Source organism: Papio anubis, chromosome 19 (genome assembly GCF_008728515.1).
Source record: "Papio anubis isolate 15944 chromosome 19, Panubis1.0, whole genome shotgun sequence".
Taxonomy (NCBI): domain Eukaryota; kingdom Metazoa; phylum Chordata; class Mammalia; order Primates; family Cercopithecidae; genus Papio; species Papio anubis.
Genome location: NC_044994.1, coordinates 13066547 through 13089309, shown reverse-complemented (window position 1 = coordinate 13089309; position 22763 = coordinate 13066547). Strand labels below are relative to the sequence as shown.

Below are 22763 nucleotides of genomic sequence, written 5' to 3'. Positions count from 1 at the left end.
CATTTATGAAGCATTCCACTTTGTTGCTGTAGCCTTTATAATACTTATATTGTTAATTACTCCCCCCCACCCCGCCGTTATTAGGCTGTAAATTTGTGGAGAGTCTTCCCAATGTTTTGTACCGGGCTTGTCATTAAATGAATGCTCAACATATTCATTGAACTGATGATAGAATTGGGATTTGGTGTCTGGATGAGGTTTTCAAATTCTGATTTCAGGAGTTAGAAAGCAGTTAACAGTTGTGAGATTCTTATTTCTGAAAAGTTATAAAGTTTTCAGTGGAACCAATATATATCTTTGGGTTTTAAAAAATATATTTCAAAAGTTAGCTATGTTATGAGGCTGATTGAAATTTTTTATTTTGGTAAAATGTATGTAATAAAGTTTACCATTTTAATGGTTTTTACGTGTGCAGTTCTATAGCATTAAGTATATTCACACTTTTTTACAACTATTACCTTCGTCCACATCCTCTGGCAAACACCTTTCTCTTTTTGTGTGTATGCATTTGACCACTTTAGGTATCTCATATAACCGGAATCATCCATGTTGTAGCATGTGTAAGAGTTTCTTTCCTTTTTAAGGTTGAATAATATTGCATTGTATGTATATACCACATTTTCTTTGTCCATTAATCTGTTGACGGACACTTGAGTTGCTCCCACTTTTTTTGGCTGTTGTGAATAATGCTGCTGTAGACATGGGTGTACAAGTATCTGTTTGAGTCCTTGCTTCCCAATCTTCAGGGTATACCCAGAAATGAAATTGCTGGATCATATGGTAATTCTATGTTTACTTTTATTCCCACCAGAGGTATACAAGTGTTCCAGTTTCTCCACATCTTTGCTAACACTTGTTACTTTCTGTTAAAATTTGAAAAGAATAGCCATTCTAATGGCTGTGAAGTGGGATTTCTATATATTTTTAAATGCTTCAGATATGTCTCTGGATTTTTTCTTAATCGAGCACCTCTTGTTCAGAAGTGACACTTTTCAATTCTCCCACATTTCTTATGACTCAGATTCTGTATTCCTTAAGTTGTTCTAGATGTGCTTTATTCTCCCAGGAATTTTTTTTCTTCTCTTAAACTATCTAACCTTTTTCTCTCTCTTCTTTTCCAATGCTGTGTGCTGATATGAATGATTCTTCAATTAAACACATTGTGGGGGCTGCAAAACTTATCATTTTGGGAAATGTTTCAATACAATCATATTGTTGGAGTAGGATTTAGAAGACTTGGGAGTTTATTAACCAATTTTTTTTGACATTAGCAAATCAGTCTACTTCTCTGAAGTCTCAGTTTCTTTTTTTTGTTTTTGAGACTGGAGTCTTGCTCTGTCGCCCAGGCTGGAGTGCAGTGGCACGATCTTGGCTCACTGCAACCTCCGCCTACCGGGTTCAAGCGATTCTCCTGCCTCAGCCTCCCGAGTAGCTGGGATTACAGGCGCCTGCCACCACACCCGGCTAATTTTTGTATTTTTATTAGAGACAGGCTGGTCTCGAACTCCTGACCTTGTGATCTGCCTGCCTCAGCCTCCCAAAGTACTGGGATTACAGGCGTGAGCCACCACTCCCAGCCCGCTGAAGTCTCAGTTTCTTTAACTATGAAATGAGAAGTTAGGTTTGATCTAGTGAAATTTTATTCAGCACCTACTGCATGCATGCTGCTCTTGATTAGGTAGGCATTATGGGCATAGAAAGATGAATGACATACTTTGACTCTTGATAACTGCCTAATTGGTGATCTTCTAAGGGTCTGTAATTCTTTTCTTGTTATTTTTTAATTTAAAAAATTGTGATTTTGTTTGCAGTTACTGTAAAATGGGGAAAGGAGAAATTTGAAGGTGTAGAATTGAATACTGATGAACCTCCAATGGTATTCAAGGCTCAGCTGTTTGCGTTGACTGGAGTCCAGCCTGCCAGACAGAAAGTTATGGTGAAAGGAGGAACTCTAAAGGTAAAATGTAGTCCAAATTTTCATCACGTTACTATTATTGTATACTTTTTGAAAAATAACACTGGAAAATGTATTTAATTTTAATGTAGCATTTGAAGTACTTTTTTATATGATGAGAATATGTCATCTATGGGGTTTAAACTGTCTTATGCATGTTAGAGTAAGGGAGAAACATTGTAGCTGTTTCACAACACTATACTGTATTATAAAAACATCCTTTTAAAACTCTTTTTACTTTTATTTATTTATTTATTTATTTATTTTTTTGAGACGGAGTCTCGCTGTGTTGCCCAGGCTGGGGTGCAGTGGCGCGATCTCGGCTCACTGCAAGCTCTGCCTCCTGGGTTCACGCCATTCTCCTGCCTCAGCCTCCAAGTAGCTGGGACTACAGGCGCCCGCCACCACGCCCGGCTAGTTTTTTGTATTTTTAGTAGAGATGGGGTTTCACCATGTTAGCCAGGGATGGTCTCGATCTCCTGACCTCGTGATCCACCCGCCTCGGCCTCCCAAAGTGCTGGGATTACAGGCTTCAGCCACCGCGCCCGGCCTACTTTTATTTATTTTTAACTTTTAGGTTCTGAGGTACATGTGCAGGTTTGTTATATAGGTAAACCTGTGTTGCAGGGTTTTGATGTACAGATTTCATCACCCGGGTACTAAGCATGTACCTGACAGGTAGTTGGTTTTTTTTTTCTTTTTAAGATCCTCTTCCTCCTCCCACTCTCCACCCTCAAGTAAGCTCCAGTGTCTGTTGTTCCTCTCTATGTGTCTATGTGTTCTCATTATTTAGCTCCCACTTAAAATTAGAACATGCGGTTTGCTTTTCTGTTCCTGCATTAGTTTACTAAGGAACTAACAGGTAATGATCTCCAGCTCCATCCATGTTGCTGCAAAAGACATGACTTTGTTCTAAAAGCATCATTTAAATTTTATTTTAAAATGTATTGTATTACCAGATACCTCTGTGGGTCAGAAGAGTGGAATACTTTACAGTTATCTGTATTGTGTGAATTTTTTTTCCTATGAGGATGTATTAAAAGTATTAGTTTTATTTTGTTTAGACTAAAATGAAATCAATTAATATTTCCTTAGTAATTTTCTGTGATGAGGTTGGAAAATTTTATCTCAGCTTAAACATATGGAACAATACAGATAGGTTTGTTTTCTTAAAAAACTATTACAGAATGTAATTTTGTACATGCATTTGTATGTTGAAATTCAAAGCACTTCAGCATTTTTACCAAAGCCCTGGTTCTGGAAAACTGTTGGTTTTTTTTTTTTTTTGGCCTTTATTGCATCCTACCCATTAATGAAGAGCCGTTTTTTTTTTTCTTTTTCTTTTTTTTTGAGACGAGTCTTGCTCTGTTGCCCACGCTGGAGTGCAGTGGCGCTGTCGTGGCTCATTGCAACCTCTGCCTCCTGGGTTCAAACGATTCTCATGCCTCAGCCTCCTGAGTAGCTGGAATTACAGGTGTCCACCACCATGCCCGGCTAATTTTTGTATTTTTAGTAGAGATGGGGTTTCACCACGTTGGCCAGTCTGGTCTTGAACTCCTGACCTCAAGTGATCTGCCCACCTCGGCCTCCCAGAGTGCTGGGATTACAGGCGTGAGCCACCGCACCTGGTCCCCTTTTTCCATAACAGTAATTATTACCTAACTCCTACCTGGAGATGGGAGGAAAAAAATTCTGTTTAAAAAGAGAATAAACCTAATTTTTTTCTTTACTTCCTTTGGAATGATCACAGTGACCACAGTTAAGAATCCATCCTTGCCAGCATCACTGATGAAGGACTGAAGAAAAGACAAGAAGATATCTATTATTATTATTATTTTTGGGATTGAGTCTCCCTCTGTCACTCAGGTGCTGGAGTGCAGTGGCGCCATCTCAACTCATTACAACCACCGCCTCCTGGGCTCAAGTGATTGTCTTGCCTCAGTCTCCTGAATAGCTGGGATTACAGGTCACCGCCACCACCCCTGGCTAATGTTTGTATTTTTGGTAGAGACAGTGTTTCACCATGTTGGCGATGGTCTCCTGACCTCAAGTGATCTGCCTGCCTCGGGCCTCCCAAAGTGCTGGGATTACAGGCGTGAGCCACCACACCCGGCCTCTGTTGTTTTTAATAATATAAGTATAGTTTTAAAAAATACTTTCTTCAAGGGTTAGATAAAATGCTAAAGATCTATAGTTAACTTTAAAGACAAAGACTGGCTACCCCCTCAGGGCAGTAAAACACATGTTGGAGGAAAATAACTTTGTTTACCTCTGAAAGTACAGTATGAACCTTTGGCCTTTAGTGAACTTCATAGCCTAATTCGTGCTGAACACTGTACTAGTGGTATGCTGTCAGGAGTTATAGAAGTATGCAAATTAAATGAAACTGTGACTGCTAATAGTTACCATTTATTGAGTACTTACTCTGTGTCAGGCTTTTATTATATTTTCTTTAATTCTTAACTATATGTTGTCTATATCTTATAAATGAGGAAATTTTATAAATGAGTGTCAAAGAGGTTTAAGTAACATAGTAAGGCACCAAATGAGCTTATGATTTATAAATCAAGCAGATCTGTGTTCCATTCCCAGCTTTGTGTGACCTTGGGTGAGTGATCTTAGAGGGCATTTATAGTTATCATTCGTTATCTTTAGCAGTCATAGTCCTTAAATTGAGAAGGGCCTATAGGAAGTTACTGTTCCATTTTAAAGCAGATAGAGGATATAATTAGTGGCACCAATGAAGGGTAGACAAGCATATTGAATACCCAATACCTTCTATAAAAGGGAGTAATATGGAATCGACTTTATCCTATGAGGGGAAAGGCCTAGCTGCAGTAAGTTAAAATATTACTCTGGACTAATCATGCATTTAAAAAAATATATTGATCTTTATTTAACATATTGAAGGGAAAGTAATTGCTTTATAGATGTGAAATTTAGCACTTGAGAAACATTTGTGGTTATGCAAGTACTAGTAAGATTTGGTTTGCCTTGGGTAGTCTGGTTTATTCTAGCATTTGTATTCTGAGTCTCCTGGTTTTGATGGTAAATTATAGAGTCACCTTAATTACATTAACTCTTCATTCTTGCCATGTAAGCTAGTTATTTATTAGCGCTGCTGGTTCCAAACGCCCCAAAAATAGGATCTATCATCTGTCATTAGTCAAGTGTATTTTAGTACTTGCTAAAAGTATTTTTTTTATACTTATGTGTTTTTTAGTATTTGATGCTGTAAAGGTTACTGCCTTTTATATTGTGTTACCTTATGCAGTTGAAGCAAATTATTTGAAACCCTGGCTTTAGGACCGCTTGTGTTTAAAGAAATTTTTTTTTTTTTTTTTTTTTTTGAGATGGAGCCTTGCTCTGTTGCCCAGACTGGAGTGCAGTGGTGAGATCTCGGCTCACTGTAAGCTCTGCCTCCTGGGTTCAAGCAGTTATCTTGCCTCAGCCTCCCGAGTAGCTGGAATTACAGGTGTGCACCACCATGCCCAGCTACTTTTTGTATTTTTAGTAGAGACGGAGTTTCTCTATATTGGTCAGGCTGGTTTCGAACTCCTGACCACAGGTGATCCGCCTGCCTTGGCCTCCCAAAGTGCTGGGATTATAGGCGTGAGCCACCGTGCCTGGCCAAAAAAAATTTTTTATTGCTGTAATTTTAAATAAAATCTGCATACAGGATAAATTTTATTCTGTTTTGAAGTAGGTTAAAATAAATTGATTATTAGATTATGTTCTGCTTGTACAGAAGTGGTTAAATGTCTTTTGTTTGTCTTTGAAACAGGATGATGATTGGGGAAACATCAAAATAAAAAATGTAAGTATTATCTTATGGATGTTTATTATAATGCGGTAACCTCATTATGATACCAAAATAAATTCCAGATGACTTTTTTTCACATGTATATCCAGTTGTTCCAGCACTATCTGTTGAAAATACTTGCCTTTTCCCATTGACTTGTGTTGGGCTCTTTCTTGAAAACTAGTTACAGGTTTATTTTTGGTTTTTGTTTCATTGATCTAGTAGATTAGAGTTACACTAGTACCAAATGGTTTTGATTACTAAAGCTTTATAATAAAAGTCTTGAAAAAAAAATTAGCTGGGTATGGTGGTGCACACCTGTAATCCTAGCTACTCGGGAGGCTGAGGCAGGAGGCAGGAGAATCGCTTGAACCTGGGAGGCGGAGATTGCAGTGAGCCGAGATCACACCACTGCACTCCAGCCTGGCAACGGAGCGAGACTGTCTCCAAAAAAAAAAGAGTCTTGGAGTAAGGTAGTATACATTCTTACGCTCTGCAGCTTTCTCCTCTTTGAGATTTTGTTTGAGATTACATTGAATCTGTAGCTCAATTTGGGGAGAATAAACATCTTAACAATATTGCGTATTAAAATCCTTGAATATGATGTACTTCCTTATTTGTTTGGGTCTCTGTTTTCTCTTAGCAGTGTTGTAGTTTTTAAATATAGAGATTTTGCATGAGTGTTTTTTTTTTGGGGGGGACAGGGCCTCACTGTCATGTATGCTGGAGCACAGTGGCGTGGTCACAGCTTGCTGCAGCTTCAAACTCCCAGGCTCAAGCAGTCCTTCCATCTCAACCTTCTGAGTAGCTGGGACCACAGGCATGTGTTACCATGCCCAGTTAATTAATTAATTTTAATTGTTTTTTGTAGAGATGGGGGTGTCACTGTGTTTCTCAGGCTGGTCTTAAACTCCAGGGTCAAGTAATCTTCCTGCCTTGGCCTCCCAGAGTGCTGGGATTAACAGGTGTGAGTCACTGTGCCCAGCCCTTGCATGACTTCTCTTAAATTATTGGAACTTAACGTTTGTTCACTGCTTAAAATGATATTAAAAAATTGTTTCCAGCGTTCATGGCTAGAATGTAAAAATACAATTGATTTTTCTTTTTTGTTTTTTTTTGAGACAGAGTCTCACCCTTGTTGCCCAGGCTAGAGTGCAATGGCGCGATCTCGGCTCACTGCAACCTCTGCCTCCCGGGTTAAAGCAGTTCTCCTGCCTCAGCTGGGATTACAGGCACCCACCACCATGCCCGGCTAATTTTTGTATTTTTAGTAGAGATGGAGTTTCACCACATTGGCCAGGCTGGTCTCAAACTCCTGACCTCAGGTGATCCGCCCATCTTAGCCTCCCAAAGTGCTAGGATTACAGGCGTGAGCCACTGCGCCCGGCCAAAATACAATTGATTTTTCTAAGTTTATTTTCATTCTGGGTTCTTGTAAGCAATTCACTTACTAATTCCAGTTGTGTTTTGGGCAGATTCCATTGAGTTTTCTGTGTACATAAACATGTTATCTGCAAATAATGACAGTTTTACTTCTCCCTTTTCAATATTCATGACTTTCAGTTTTCTTAAACTTTATTGACATATAATTGATAAACAGATGACTTCTTTTATTTATTTTTTTTGAGACAAAGTCTTGCTTTGTCACCCAGGCTGGGGTGCAGTGGTATGATCTTGGCTCACTGCATTATCTGCCTCCCTCGGTTCATGTGATTCTCCTGCCTCAGCCTCCCGAATTGCTGGGATTACAGATGCCTACCACCATGCCCGGCTAATTTTTGTATTTTGGTTTCACCATGTTGGCCAGGCTGGTCTCGAACTTCTGACCTCAAGTGATCCACATGCCTTGATCTCCGTGCCAGGCTTTGTCCTACTTTTTGATAGGATTTCTAATACAGTGTTAATAGAAAGTGAGAAGAGTGGCTGAGGGCGGTGGCTCACGCCTGTAATCGCAGCACTTTGGGAGGCCGAGGCGGGTGGATCACGAGGTCAGGAGATCGAGACCATCCTGGCTAACACGGTGAAAACCTCTCTCTACTGAAAAAAAAAAACAATTAGCCAGGCGCGGTGGCGGGCACCTGTAGTTCCAGCTACTCAGGAGGCTGAGGCAGGAGAATGGCGTGAACCAGGAGGCGGAGCTTGCAGTGAGCCGAGATCATGCCACTGCACTCCAGCCTGGGCAACAGAGCAAGACTCCATCCCAAAAAAAAAAAAAAAAGTGATGAGTGGACATCTTGTCTGGGTGTGGTAGCTCAAGCCTGTAATCCCAGCACTTTGGGAGGCCAAGGAGGGTGGATCACTTAAGGTCAGGAGTTCGAGACCAGCCTGGCCAACATGGTGAAACCCTGTCTCTACTAAAAATACAAAAATTAGCCAAGCGTCATGGTGCGCGCCTGTAGTCTCAGCTAGTCAGGAGGCTGAGGTAGGAGAATTGCTTGGCCTCAGGAGGCGGAGGTTGCAGTCAGCTGAGATCACACCACTACACTCCAGCCTGGGCAACAGAGCGAGACTCCACCTCAAAATTAAAAAAAAAAAAAGGAACAAAATGAGTAGACATCTTGTCTTATTCTAGTTCACTACAACTTAAAATTATGAAAGACTATTAAATTTTGTTAAGTGCTTTTTCTGTTAAAATGATTGTGTGATTTTTTTTCTTTTGGTATTGTGGTTATTCTCATTGATTTTTAACTTAAACCTTGGGATATGCAGTTCTCAAATTTCTTGGTATTGTTACCCTTTTGCTCTCTTAAATATTATGATTGACCCCAGAGTTTCATATAAAGGCACACCTTATTCTTTATGCTTCACAGATAATTGTGATTTTTATAAATTGAAGGTTTGTGGCCACCTTGCGTCGAGCAAGTTTGTAGGCATCATTTTTCCAGCAGCCTATGTTCACTTCATGTCTCTTTGTCACATTTTGGTGATTCTTGCAATATTTGAAACATTTTCATTACTCTCACGTCAAGTATGTTGATCTTTGATGTTACTTTTGTAATTGTTTTGGGGTGTCATGAATCACACCTGTAAGATGGCAAACTTAATCGGTAAATGTGTGTTCTGACAGCCTCACTGACCCGCAATTCCCTCTTCCCTCTCCTCAGGCTTCCCTATTCCCTGAGACAAGGCAGTATTGAAATTAGGCCAGTTAATAACCCTATAATGGCCTCTAAGTGTTCAAGAGAAAGGAAGAGTTTCATGTTTCTTACTTTCCACAGAAAGCTAGAAATGACTAAGCTTAGAGAGGAAGGCCTGTATAAAGCCAAGATAGGCCAAAAACTAGGCATTTTGCACCAGTTAACCAAGTTGTGAATACAAAGGTCCAGTTTTCAAAGGAAATTTATAATTTAAAAGATAAAGTTCTTGAAGTGTTACTGCAATGAACACACAAGTGATAAAGCAAAGCAGCCTTATTGCTGATGTGAAGAAAGTTTAAGTGGTGTGGATAGAAGATCAAACTAGCCACATTTCCTTAAGTCAAAGCCTAACCAGAGGAAGACCCTAATTCTCTTTAACTCTGTGAAGGCTGAGAGAGGTGAGGAAGCTACGTTATCCTCATCAGACTAACACAGGAACAGAAAACCGAACACTGTATGTTGTCACTTATAAGTGGGAGCTGAACAATGAGAATACATGGACACAGGGAGGAGAACAGCACACACTGGGGCCTGTCAGGCAGTGGGATGTGGGGAGAGCATCAGGATAAATAGCTAATGCATGCTGGGCTTAATACCTAGGTGATGGGTTGATAGGTACAACAAACCGCTATGACACATGTTTACCTATGTAACAAACCTGCACATCCTGGACATGTACCCAGACACTTAAAAAAAAAAAAAAAATATATATATATATATATATGATACATAATTTGAAGCTAGCAGAAGTTGGTTCACAAGGTTTAAAGAAAGAAGCAATCTCTGTAACATAAAAATGCAAAGTGAAGCAGTAAGTGGTGATGGAGAAGCTGCAGTAAGTTATCCAGAAGATCTAGCTAAGATTGCTGATGAAGGTGGCTACACTATACAGCAGATTTTCAATGTGGATGGAACAGCCTGATATTGGAAAAAGATGCTGTCTAAGCCTTTCATAGCTAGAGAGGAGAAGTCAGTGCCTGGGTTCAAAGGCCAGCCTGACTGTCTTGTTAGAGTCTTAAGCAGCTGGTGACTTTAAGTTGAAGCCAATGCTCACTTACCATTCCACAAACCGTGGATCTCTTAAGAATGATGCTAAATCTACTCTGCTTGTGCTCTGTATATGGAACAACAAAGCCCAGATGCCAGTACATCTGTTTACAGTATGGAGTAGTGAATATTTTAAGGCCACCATTGAGACTTACTGCTCAGAAAGATTCCTTTCAAAATATTACTGCTCATTGACAATGCATCTAGTCACTCAAGAGCTTTGAGAGAGATAAACGAGATGAATGTTGTTTTCATGTCTGCTAACACAACAACTATTCTGCAGCCCGTGGATCAGGGAGTAATTTCTACTTTCAAATCTTATTATTTAAGAGATACATTTTGTAAGGCTAAAGTTCCCCTATAAAGTTATTTCTCCATGAATCTGGGCAAAATCAAAAACTTTCTGGAAAGGATTCACCATTCTTGATGCCATTAGGAACATTCATGGAAGGAAGTTAAAATGTCAGTATTACCAGGAGTTTGAAAGAAGCTGATTCTAACCCTTGTGGATGACTTTGAGGAGTTCAAAACTTGAGTTGAGGATATAACTGCCCATGTGGTGGAAATAGGAAGAAAACTAGAATTACAAGTGGCCAGGCACGGTGGCTTACTACTATAATCCCAGCACTTTGGGAGTCTGGGATAGGAGGAGAGCTTCAGGCTGGGAGTTCGAGACAAGCCTGGGCAACACAGTGAGACCCTGTCTTTACAAAAAATAAAATTAGTTGGGCATGATGGTATATAGTATATACCTGTAGTCCTAACTACTCTGGAGACTGAGGCAGTAGGATCGCTTAAGCTTAGGAGTTTGAGGTTACAGTGATCTATGATTGTGACACTACACTTCAATCTGAGTGACAGAGCGAGACCCTGTGTCTAAAAAACAAAAAAGAATAAAAAAATGGAGCTTGAAATTGTGACTGAATTGCCACAATCTCATGATACAACTTGAACAGTTGAGGAGGTAACTTATGGATGTGCAAAGAAAGTAATTTATTGAGACAGACTCCACTCCTCCTGAAGAAGCTGTGAATGTTGTTGAAACGACAACAAAGGATTTAAAGTATTACACAGGCTTACTTGATAAAGCAGCAGCAGGAATTGAGAGGATTGACTCCAGTTTTGAAAGAAGTCCTACTGTGAATAAAATGCTGTTAAACAGCACCGCAAGCTACAGAGAACTCTTTCATGAAGGAAGTCAGTCAGTGCGGCAGGTTTTATTGTCTCATTTTAGGCAATTACCCAGGATTCAGGAACCAGTGCTGTCATCAGTCAGTAGCCATCAACTTGGAAACAAGACCCCCCGCCCTGCAAGAAGATGATTAACTGAAGGCTCAGATGATTGTCAGCTTTTTTTTTTAAGCAATAAATTATTTTAAAATTAAGATGTGTGCATTCTTTTTTAGACATAATGCTTTTGCATACTTTACAGACTGATATAAACATGATGTTTGTATGCACTGGGGAAAAATTTTTGTGCGACTTGCTTTATTGTGAGATTTGCTTTCTCATGCTCTAGAACCCAAACTGCAATATCTTCAAGGTATCCCTGTGTTTTAATCTATGTAATACTGTTTTGTTGGATAAAAAGTAATTTTATCAAAGTCAGTTTATCACATTTTTTACTGATTTGAACTATGTTGTAAGAAATCTTCGCCTGTGTCAAGTTTACAAGATTTTTTTTTCCTGTTTTATTTTAAAACTTAATAAGTTTTAGCTGTTACATTTAGATATCTTTTTTTTTTTTTTGAGATGGAGTCTCGCTCTGTTGCCCAGGCTGGAGTGCAGTGGCATGATCTCGGCTCACTGCAAGCTCCGCCTCCTGGTTCATGCCATTCTCCTGCCTCAGCCTCCCAAGTAGCTGGGACTACAGGCGCCCGCCACCACACCCGGCTAATTTTTTGTAGTTTTAGTAGAGATGGGGTTTCACTGTGTTAGCTAGGATGGTGTCGAACTCCTTACCTCGTGATCCGCCCGCCTCGGCCTCCCAAAGTGCTGGGATTACAGGCTTGAGCCACCGCGCCCGGCCTCATGTATTACTTTCTTAGGATATTGTAGGTATACATGTCGTCTTCAAATAAGGACAATTTTATTTCTTCCTTTTTAATCTTTGTGCATTTTTTTTCTCTTTTTTTCTTTATTGCAATGCTTAAGACTTTAAACAGTGCTGAGTAGAAGTGGTTGATAGTGGACATCATTGCCTTTTTCCTGACCTTAGGGGAAAAGCCTCCATCGTGGCTGGAGGTAGTTTATAGAAGCTCATCATCAGGTTCAGGAACTCTGCTTCTAGTTTGCTGAGAGGTTTCGTCATGAATGGAAGTCGAATTTTGTCATTTTGTTAAATGCCTTTTCTATATCATTTCTTCCTCTCATTTAATCCATTAATGTAAACTACACCGACTTCTGAGTATTAAACAGAACTTATATTCTTGGGATAAATCCCACTTGTACATTATATATTGCTAGATTCTATTTACTTATCTTTTGTTAAGGTTTTTAGTGTCTCTCTTCATAAGAGGTAATGGTTTATAGTTTTCTTGTGTTCTTTTTTTATCTGGTTTTGCTATCAATGTAATGTTGGTCTTATACAATGAGTTAGGAAGTGTCCCTTCTTTTCTGAGTTTGTATTTTTTCTTTTTTATTTCTGCTGCCACTCCACTGGGGTATTTTTTCTTTAAATGTTGCCTGAAATTCTCTAGTGAAGCCCAGATTCACTAAAATTCTCTTGTGAAGCCTAGTTCACTAGACTTCGTCTGGGTTTGGAGTTTTCTTTGTAGGAAGACTTTAAGAATTTAGCGTCTTTGATAAATGTAGGACTATTTTTATTATGTTTTCTTTCATATCAGCTTGATAATCAGTATTTTTGAAGGAATTGGTTCATTTAATTTAAGTTGTTGAATTGATTGTCGTACTCTAATGTTATTATCCTTTAATTCTAGAATGTGTAGTGCCGTTTTCCTCTCTAGTATGGGCAAATTATGATTTGTCTGTTTCCTTTATCATCAAGCCAGAGTTTTATCACTTTCATTGATGGTTTCCCCACCAAAAAAAAATCTTTAGCCTGTTCATTTATTACTTTGTTAATTTTTTCTCTTTGCTAATTTTTTCTCTTTGCTTTCTTTCTACTTTGGTTTTAGTTTTTTTTAATTTTGAAATTTTAATTTTAATTTTGAATTTTTATATAATCATATTTTGTTGAATGAAATGCTGAAACCCAGGCAAATGATAGTGACTTTTTTTGTTTGTTTTAGAAATGGGATCTTGCTATGTTGCTTAGGCTGGCCTTGAGCTGCTAAGCAGTCTTCCCATCTTAGCCTTCCGATTACCTTGGACTGCAGGTGTGCGCCACCACACGTGGCTTGGTTTTAATTTTTACCTTTTCTTTTTTTGAGACAGGGTCTCGCTCTGTCGCCCAGGCTGGAGTGCAGTGGCTCGATCTTGGCTCAACACAAGCTCCACCTCCTGGGTTTACGCGATTCTCCTGCCTCAGCCTCCCAAGTAGCTGGGACTACAGGCCCCCGCCACCATGCCCGGCTAATTTTTTGTATTTTTAGTAGAGATGGGGTTTCACCATGTTAGCCAGATGGTCTCGATCTCCTGACCTCGTGATCCGCCCGTCTCGGCCTCCCAAAGTGCTGGGATTACAGGTGTGAGCCACCACGCCCAGCCTATTTTTACTTTTTCTAGCTTAAGGTAGAAGCTTACCTAGTTCTTTAATTTTAAGCCTTTTTTTTTTTTAAATCTCTTTTGCCCATTTTTGTCATATGTATTTGCTTTTTCTTATAGATTTGCTTTTTTGAGTGCTTAGTGTATATGGTGTAGTTTTTCCCCTAGTTTATTGTTTTCAAATGTTTTATACATTTTTAAGATTTGTGTAGCTAGTTACATCAGTCTTTTTAATATTTATGTCACTTTTAGAAAATCTTCCAACAATGCATGAGTTTTTGGATTCACTTGCATTCTTTTATGAATATTAATTTTTTTACATTTAAATCTTTACCTTTAATTCATTATGGTTGTGGTATGGTATGAAGTGGAGAGCTGATAGTATGTTTTTTCTAAATTATACAGTTTATCTCAATGTTTTTCATTATATAATCCCTTTTCCCAATAATTTTTAAGGGCATTGTTTTAGTCTCTATTCTTTTTCAGAAATTTCTTAGCTATTATCATGGGTATAAATTTGCTACATGAATGAATCATTTTGCAAGGTTTTGTAAAGGAATTTCATTAAGTTTATATAACTGTAATTGCATCTTTATAGTAATTTTTCAAGTACAGAACTTGTCATGTCTTTCAATTTACTTAGGTGCTTTTTTTCTATCCTTAAGTAAAGCTTTATTCTCTTATTAAAGTATTACATTTTTCTTGTTATGTTTATTCTTAGATATATGTTGGCATTTCTTCTACTGTGTTTTCCAACTGGTTATTGCTAGTATATTCTTTAAATAGTTGGCTCCTGAGACAGTTGTCTTTGGAAAAAGATTCTTAGCCTGGTAGGGTGGCTTATACCTGCAATCCCAGCACTTTGGGAGATGGGGGGATCACTTGAGGCCAGAAGTTTGAGGCTACAGTGACCTGTAATTGTGCCACTGCACTCCTGCCTGGGTGACAGAGTGAGTCCCTGTCTCTAAAAAAAAAAAAAAAAAAAAATTCTGTAGTGATGGCTTAGTACTGCTTTACTGCTTTGTAATGATATTATAAGATGTCTATGTAGAAATAAAAGGTGATAGAATAAAGGTCTTTAGATATAATTGTAGGTATTCTTAACTGAATTTGTTGGCCTTACTAATTTCCTAATTTTAATCATCATCTGGATATTTTTAGTCTTCTGGCTATCATTTTCCCTCCCTGTTTTTTTGTTTTTGTTTTTGTTTTTTTTTTAAACCTCCACTTCTGGTCCTACCTTTTTCTTTGTCTCGTGTGTTCATGCCTTCCAATTAAGATATTGAGTAAGAGAGTAAGGTGTTGTTCATATTTTAAGATTATGAGCTTTACAATGACAGTGTCTTCCTTGTCCTTCTATTGATTGTATGGAGTGTTTGCATATGTATTCAATAAAAGTACTTACTTAGGTTAATGTGTAGAATTATATAATTGGATATTTTGAACAAATTTACTCTGTATTTGGTTTGATATTTTTCAGTAATGGAGAATTTAATGCTCTAAAAATATTTGTTTTTAAATGTAAACAATCACTACAGTTACACAACAGACACAGAAAGAATTTTATTAGTGTTTGTTTGTTTGTTTGTTTTGTTTTTTGAGACAGGGTCTCACTCTGTCACCCAGGCTGGAATGCAAGTGGTGAGATCACAGCTCACCGCAGCCTCAACCTCCCAGGCTCCAGTGATCCTCCCACCTTAGCCCCCAAGTAGCTGGGATTACAGGCACGCACCCCTATACCCAGCTAATACTGGTATTTTTTGTAGAGACGGGGTTTCGCCATGTTGCCCAGGCTAGTCTTGAATGGGACTCAAACCATCCACCAGCCTCGGCCTCCCAAAGTGTTAGGATTACAGGCATGAGCCACTATGCCTGGTCTGAATTTTATTAGTTGTTAGTTTGTTATGGAGAGAGGTGATGCCACTAAATGTTAATAATCATTTGAGAAATTCCCTCTGCTACAATATTCTAAACATTATTAGGTGTTTTTATGGCAATATTTGTTTTTTCCTTCAGCTTTATTTACGTACAATTTATATAGAGTAAAATTCATCTGTGTTTGATGTACAGTTTGATGACTTTGGGCAATTCTGTATTGTCACGTAACCACCACCACAATCACGATTTAGAAGTTTCATCACTAAAAAGTTTCTTTACACCTTTGCCTTGGCCTCAAACAGCCACCCCAGGGCTTTTTTACTTGTTTTAAACAATACAGTGATTTTTTTAGTAATGTATTTACAGAGTTGTGCAGCCTTCACCACAATCTAATTTTAGAACATTTCTATTACCCCAGAAAGAAACTTGTACCAATTTAAAGCCACTCCCTCTTCCCACCTCCAGTCCTAGGCAGCAACTAATCTACTTTCTGTAGATTTACTTTTTTTGGCAAATAGAATTATGTAATATGTGTTCTTTTGTGCCTGGCTTCTTTTGTTTGACATAAACATTACCAACTTTTAAGGATTTTCATGAAATAACTTTTTTTAAAAACAGGGAATGACTCTACTAATGATGGGGTCAGCAGATGCTCTTCCAGAAGAACCCTCAGCCAAAACTGTCTTCGTAGAAGACATGACAGAAGAACAGTTAGCATCTGCTGTAAGACACGCCAGATTTTATATGTTTGATACTACTTTTTGAAGGACCATTATTACAGTGTCTTTCAGAAAGTAGTATCTAAATGTCTTGAAGACTTAATCATTAATACCAAGATAGATGTTTTTATCTGTAAATAAGAGTTTTATTATTTTTAATTAGATTAAGGGAGTCCTTCTGTGGTTAAATAATGCACAGTTAGGGTTGTTTTTGGTATTGTACACCTTACTACTGGTTTTCAGACTTCCAAGTGAATTTATTTAGGCTTAACTTATATATATTTAGCTAATATCTGTAATAAATATGTTTCTGACAGATAGTACTATATAAGTGTTTACTATTATTTATGAGAAAACAGGGTCAAAGAGTAGTTTAAATGCTGGGATATTTAAATTTTTTAAATCCTTCATGTGGAAAATAGATACATTTTATCCTGAATTTAAATGCAACATCAGTTTAGAAACTGGCCAACACATGTGTCAAATTTTTTTTAACACCTTGCATTTATTGAGTGCCATTCATTCATTTTCTTGTTGTTTTTTTTTTTTTTCCCTTGAGATGGGGTCTTGCTCTGTCACCCTGGCTGTTGTGCAGTGGTATGATCGTAGCTCACTGTAACCTCAACTTCCTGGGCTTAAGTGATCCTCCCACCTCAGCCTCCTGAGTAGCGAAAATTGTAGGCGTGCACCACCATGCCCAGCAAATTAAAAAAAAAATTTTTTTTTTTTTTTTGGTAGAGACAGGGTCTTGCTGTGTTGCCTAGGATGACCTTGAACTTCTGACCTCAAGCTATCCTTCCACCTCAGCCTTCCAAAGTGCTAGGATTACAGGCGTGAGCCACTGTACCCAACCTTTTATTTTGCTTTTTGTTTTGAAGTGTTTCTATGCATGTTTTGCCTCTTCTCTTCTCCTGATAAACCTGCCAAGAAGGCAAGACTAGTATGATTATTCTCTTATTTTTAAGAAGGAAACTAAAACATAATATGATGGCCAGCATGATCCAAGTAAACATTTTTTGGGGGGGAGAAATAAAACTGTTTCTTTAGAGTGAAGGCAGAATATAAATTGGTAGAAGCTAGTAAATGGTACTTGATTCAAAATGAGAATTTTAGTGATTTATATATGTCATGTCATTTTGCAAAAATGGTTTAATGATTTAATCCTTTTTTTTTTTTTTTTTTAAACTAGATGGAGCTACCATGTGGATTGACAAACCTTGGTAACACTTGTTACATGAATGCCACAGTTCAGTGTATTCGTTCTGTGCCTGAACTCAAAGATGCCCTTAAAAGGTAAGGCTGCAGTCTTTTTTGGGTAAGGGATGTTCACATTTGGGTGAGTAGTATTGTTTTGTTTTGTTTTCTTTAGCATCTTAATGAGATATAATTAATTTATTATACAATTCACCATTTTAAAATGTTTAATGATTTTTGCAGTATTCACAAGTTTGTGCAACCATCACCACAATCAATTTTAGGACATTTTCCACCTCCCCCAAAAGAAGTGTCATACTCACTGGCAGTCACTCGTTATACCCTTTCACCCACCTCTAGCCTTAGCCAAACATTAATCTACTTTCTGTCATAGATTTGCTTATTCTGGGCATTTCATATAAATTGAATCAGAATATGTGATCTTTTTGTGACTGACTTCTTTCATTTAGCATGTTTCCGTGGTTCATTCATGTTATAGCATATATAATACCTCATTCCTATTTTATGGCTGAATAATACTTCATTTTATGTATATATCACATTTTATTTATCCATTCATTTTGTTGATGGAAATTTGGATTGTTTCTCCTTTTTGGCTGTTATAAGTAATACTGCTGTGAACGTTCCTGTTTTTTGTGTAGATGAATGTTTTCATGATAGTAACTACGTTTGACGTTTTGAGGAACTGCCACAATGATTTTCCAAAGCGACAGTACTGTTTTACATTCTCACCAGCTATGTGAGAAGATTGCCAATATTTTCTGTCTTTGATTAAGCCATCTAGCGGTGTGAAGTGTGGTATCTCATTGTGGTTGTCATGCACATTTTGTTTTAGTGACTAATGATGTTGGGCATCTTTTCATGTGCTTATTGGCCATTTGTATATCTTCTTTGGAGAAATGTCTGTTTAAATCTTTTGCCTGTGTTTTAAGTGGGTTGTCTTTTTAAAAATTCAATTGTGTTTTTACATATATGCAAGTTCTTTACCCAATGGATAATTTGCAAATCTTTTCTTCTATACTATAAGCTGTCATTTTACTTTCTTTTTAAAAAATTTATCTTTTTTCCTAAGTCTGTTGTATGCAGTGTCCTTTTACTTTTCTTCATGATACGTTTGTAGTGCAAATGTTTTTTAATTTTGATGTAGTTTAATCTTAATTTTAATTTTTTCTTTTGTCACATATGCTTTTGGTTTCATATGTAAGAAGCTACTGTCTAATTCTAGGTTACAAAAACTTACTTCTTTGTTGTTTTTCAAGAGTTGATATACTTTTAGCTCTTCTATTGAGGCCTGTGGTTAATTTTTATGTATGGTGGGAGGGAGGGAGGTATTTGCCTATTCTTTTGCATGTGTATATCCAGTTCTTCCAGCATCATTTGTTGAAGGCTGTTGTTTTCCCCACTGAATTGTCTTAGCCCCTTTTTTGAAAGTCAGTTGATCATAATGTATAGGTTCATTTCTGGACCCTGGATTCTTTTCCATTTATATATATGTCTATCCTTATGTCAGTCAGTACTGGTTTCAAAAAAGAAAGAACATTTTGTTTTTATACCATCGTATGAAAGGAAAAGAGTAAAGAATTAATTACAAATGTTTCGAGAACCTGTGAAATAGTCTACAAATCAGGGTCCTTTCTTCCAGTGAGTATAAATGTAACTTAAAAAATATGTAACTTAATTCTGACTAAATTTATACAACTGTCTTGATACATAAATTGTCAGTTCTTTATGACAGAATTCTGAACCACTACTTGGATTCTAGACAGCTTTATGAATATTGATTTTTGTTTTTTCCCTCAGTCTCTTGTGAAATGTTGTGATAGAACTGAGCAGAAGAGAAGGGAGAGAAGGACTGTGCAGAAATCTGAAAGAGTGACTTTAAAGGTTTTCTGCATTTCTCTGAAGTGAATAGTTGTCAGGTATTTATGAGAAACTGCATAGATTACAGCTGATGTATTATCAGTGAGCAAGACACAGTATCTGTCTTCAGGGCACCTACAGTCTAATACAGAAAGACTATCAAGTAAACAGGTACTGTTTCAGAACTGCTTTGATGGGAAATGTAGGCTGCTATGAGAACATCTAAGGAGGTTCATAAGGGGTATCTAAGGATAGTTTGGGAAGACTCTTAGAGTAACTGGTATTTAAACAGTTAGGTATTGTGCCAGCCTGGATGAGAGGTTAGGGAAGTGTAAGAGTGGACTGGAGGAAATAGTATTTAAGCAAGCGTCTGGAGGCAGGAGCTTGCTTAAATACTCAGTGCAACTGCCTGGAGAAGAATGGATATAGAAAAGGTGCTAGATGGGAGATTAGCAGGGGCCAGCCAGAAATCTTGAAGTCATTTTTAAGAAGTGTGGACTTTGTGTTGTGGACGAAGAGAAGCCGTTGGAAAATTTTAAGCAGAGTACTGACATTCAAATTATCCTCTGAATTCTAGGTAGCTAAGATTATTATTTTGTTCTTTAATACAGTTTTTATTTTAATTTTGCTTTAAAAATTGCCTCGTGAATCTTACTGTGTCCTTTATATATATATCCCAAAATATTGATTTATTTTACCCTTTCCTCTTATCCTTGGATGATAATACTGCTTGGGGCAAGAGTCTAGGTCAAAGCCATTTTTCCTCAGTGACTGGAAGTTATTTCTCCACTATTTTTGTGTGTCCGTGCTTACTGATGAGAGATCTGACATCAGTCTTGATTTTTATTCTTTTCTGTTAGTAGCTTTTAGGGTTTTCTCTTTTTTTTTTTTTCTTTCCCCCAGTGCTCCAAGAATGTGAGAGTGTGGGTTTTATTTATCTTACTTAGTACTCAGTAAGCACTTTTAGTGTGAGGACTCTTGTCCCAAACTCTAGGACATTTCTTGGTCATTATTTCTTTAGATACTGCTTCTCCTCTGCCTGGTTTCTTATACATATTAAAATTTCTAGATCTGTTTTTTAGTCTTCTAACTTGTCTCCATGTTTTAAATTTTTATAATTTTATGTGATGTGCTCCAGGAAAATGCCTCAGTTCTGTCTTACATTTTACTGATTCATACGTCTGCTTTGTTTCATTGCTTATTTATCATGACCTTCTGTTCTTTTTGTAACTCCTTATTCTTAATTTTTGGATCTAAATCCTGCTTTTATTTTTCTGAGGCTCTGAAATATTTTTGTTTAAAGGTTTTGGTTTTTTTCCTTGTTTGGCCTTTTAACTGTTCTTTTTGGATGTAAGGGTTGTTCTTCCCTCATTTGTTTGAAGGTTGTGCACTCATATCATGCACTCATATTCTCTTCCTTAAGTCTCAGTTGCAAATTATCTGAATAGGTAGTTTGCTGGGGTAGCTTTCTGGCTAGCACCCGTGGGAGTGGCTAGTGGAGATGGCCTTGGCTCGCTTCCAAGATTTCCTCTTCACTGTTTTCTTCTTGGATGCCTTTTAGGCTCCTCCTGGGAGAGTGCTCTTTTATGTTTTGGAAAGAGTTCTTTGTAAGCAGGGGAGGTTTCATCCTGTGTGGTTCCATTTTCCTGAAACCAAAAGAAGCATTTTTTGTTTTTCCTTATTTTTAAAAAAATAAAAAGTGAAAGTTACTGTTTTTGCTTTTTGGTTTTTATTTTTAGTTTTTTTTTTTTGTTTTTTTTTTTTTTTTTTGGTACAGCAACCTCTGATGCCAAACAAAAGAAGTAGTTTTTGAATTCTAAATTTTCTCAAGAGAGTGCACTTAGTAACCTAATTGATACAAGATGTCATGGATGGTAGTATGTCTTTGGAAAAATGGCACTAACTGATAACAACAAGAATGAAAGAACAGAAAAACATTCCACGAAAGGTGTTTTACAGCTGGAGATGAGGAAGATCATCCTCACAAATACTTAGCAGAACTTGTCTTTGGCAGGTTCTATAGAGTGGGAGGTATGGGTTCCGAGTGCGATGACTCGTGCCTGTAATCCCAGTACTTTGGGAGGCCGAGGCAGGTGTCTCACTTGAGCTTAGGAGTTTGAGACTAGCCTGGGCAACATGGCAAAACCCCATCTCTACAAAACAAACAAACAACCAAAACAAAAATTAGCCAGGCGAGGTGGTGTGTGCCTATAGTCCTAGCTACTTGGAGGCTGAGGTGGGAGATTGCTTGAGCCCGGGAGGTCGAGGCTGCAGTGAGCCATCAGCTTGCCACTGCACTCCAGGCTGGGCAATAGAGTGAGGCCCTGTCTCAAAAAATAAAATAAATAAAATAAAATAAAGTAAAAGAAAATAAATAAGTGGGATGTTTAATGATGGAGAGTAGAAGGAAAGTGTATTCAAGAGAAACAGACTGGATTAGCTTAAGAGGCAGGAAGGACCAAGAACTATAGCCACAGGTAAAAACAAGGTTTGAAATGGCTTGCTTAATGCCGCCCAACAGTAGAATCTCATCATACTTCTGGAGTTAGGTTCTCAATTTAGAACCTAGAGTGAAAACTATTATGTTACAAAAAATCATCCCAAAATTCTATAAATTACTCCTCAAAAGACAGTATCACATTGCCGTATCTGTTGTATTGGAGACTAGCAAGCCCCACCTCTCAAAGCGTACCCAGTTTCATCTTTTTTTTTTCTCCCTTATTTTTTATTTATTTATTTTTGAGACAGAGTCGCACTCCCTCACCCAGGCTGCGGTGCAGTAGTGTGATCTCAGCTCACTGCAGCCTCCGCCTCCCAGGCTTGAGCAATTCTTCTGTCTCAGCCTCCCAAGTAGCTGGAATTACAGGTGTGTGCCACCATGTCTAATTTTTGTATTTTTAGTAGAGACGGGTTTCACTATATTGTCCAGGCTGGTTTCAAACTCCTCACAAGTCATCTGCCTGCCTCAGCCTCCCAAAGTGCTGGGTTTACAGGCGTGAGCCACTGTGCCTGGCTGAAAATATTTATCTTTAAACACTAGAGTCTCATTCAGTTCAGTGAGATGCTCATATGAGAGGCATGCAAGAACTGAGACACTCGGAGGGAACAGAAAAGCCCCATATTTCATCTCACAGCTGTCTAGGGGATATGTTCATTGTGTGAAATTGCTTATACTACTTAAAATTATTTATTCTTTTTAGCTTGTTGAGGGCATATCTTCATTTAAAAATTTTAAACATTTTAAATTATTTTTTATTTTTTGAGGCAGGCCCTTGATCTGTTGCCCAGGCTCTGGAGTGGCACAATCACTGCAGCCTTGACCTCTTGGGTTCAAGGATCCTCCTGACTTGGTTTCCTGAGTAGCTGGGACCTCAGGCGTGCACCACTATGTCCAGCTGATTTTTTTTTTTTTTTAAAGTAGAGACAAGAGATGGCTATGTTGTTCAGGCTGTTTTCAAGCTCCTGGCCTCAATCAATCCTCCCAG

At 37.9% G+C, this 22763-nt stretch overlaps 1 protein-coding gene across 2 annotated transcripts in view; it reads left to right on the top strand.

Annotated features, from left to right (window-relative positions):
* USP14 (ubiquitin specific peptidase 14) overlaps positions 1 to 22763 on the top strand; it is a 55826-nt gene that overhangs the window by 3070 nt on the left and 29993 nt on the right. The window contains exons 2-5 of one of the 2 annotated variants that reach the window (XM_003914218.3): positions 1812 to 1957; positions 5739 to 5771; positions 16103 to 16207; positions 17393 to 17496. In XM_003914218.3, the coding sequence (XP_003914267.1) occupies positions 1812 to 1957; positions 5739 to 5771; positions 16103 to 16207; positions 17393 to 17496 (388 nt within the window). The remainder of the gene's footprint in view (positions 1 to 1811; positions 1958 to 5738; positions 5772 to 16102; positions 16208 to 17392; positions 17497 to 22763) is intronic. The other variant, XM_003914219.4, reaches the window with a different exon arrangement.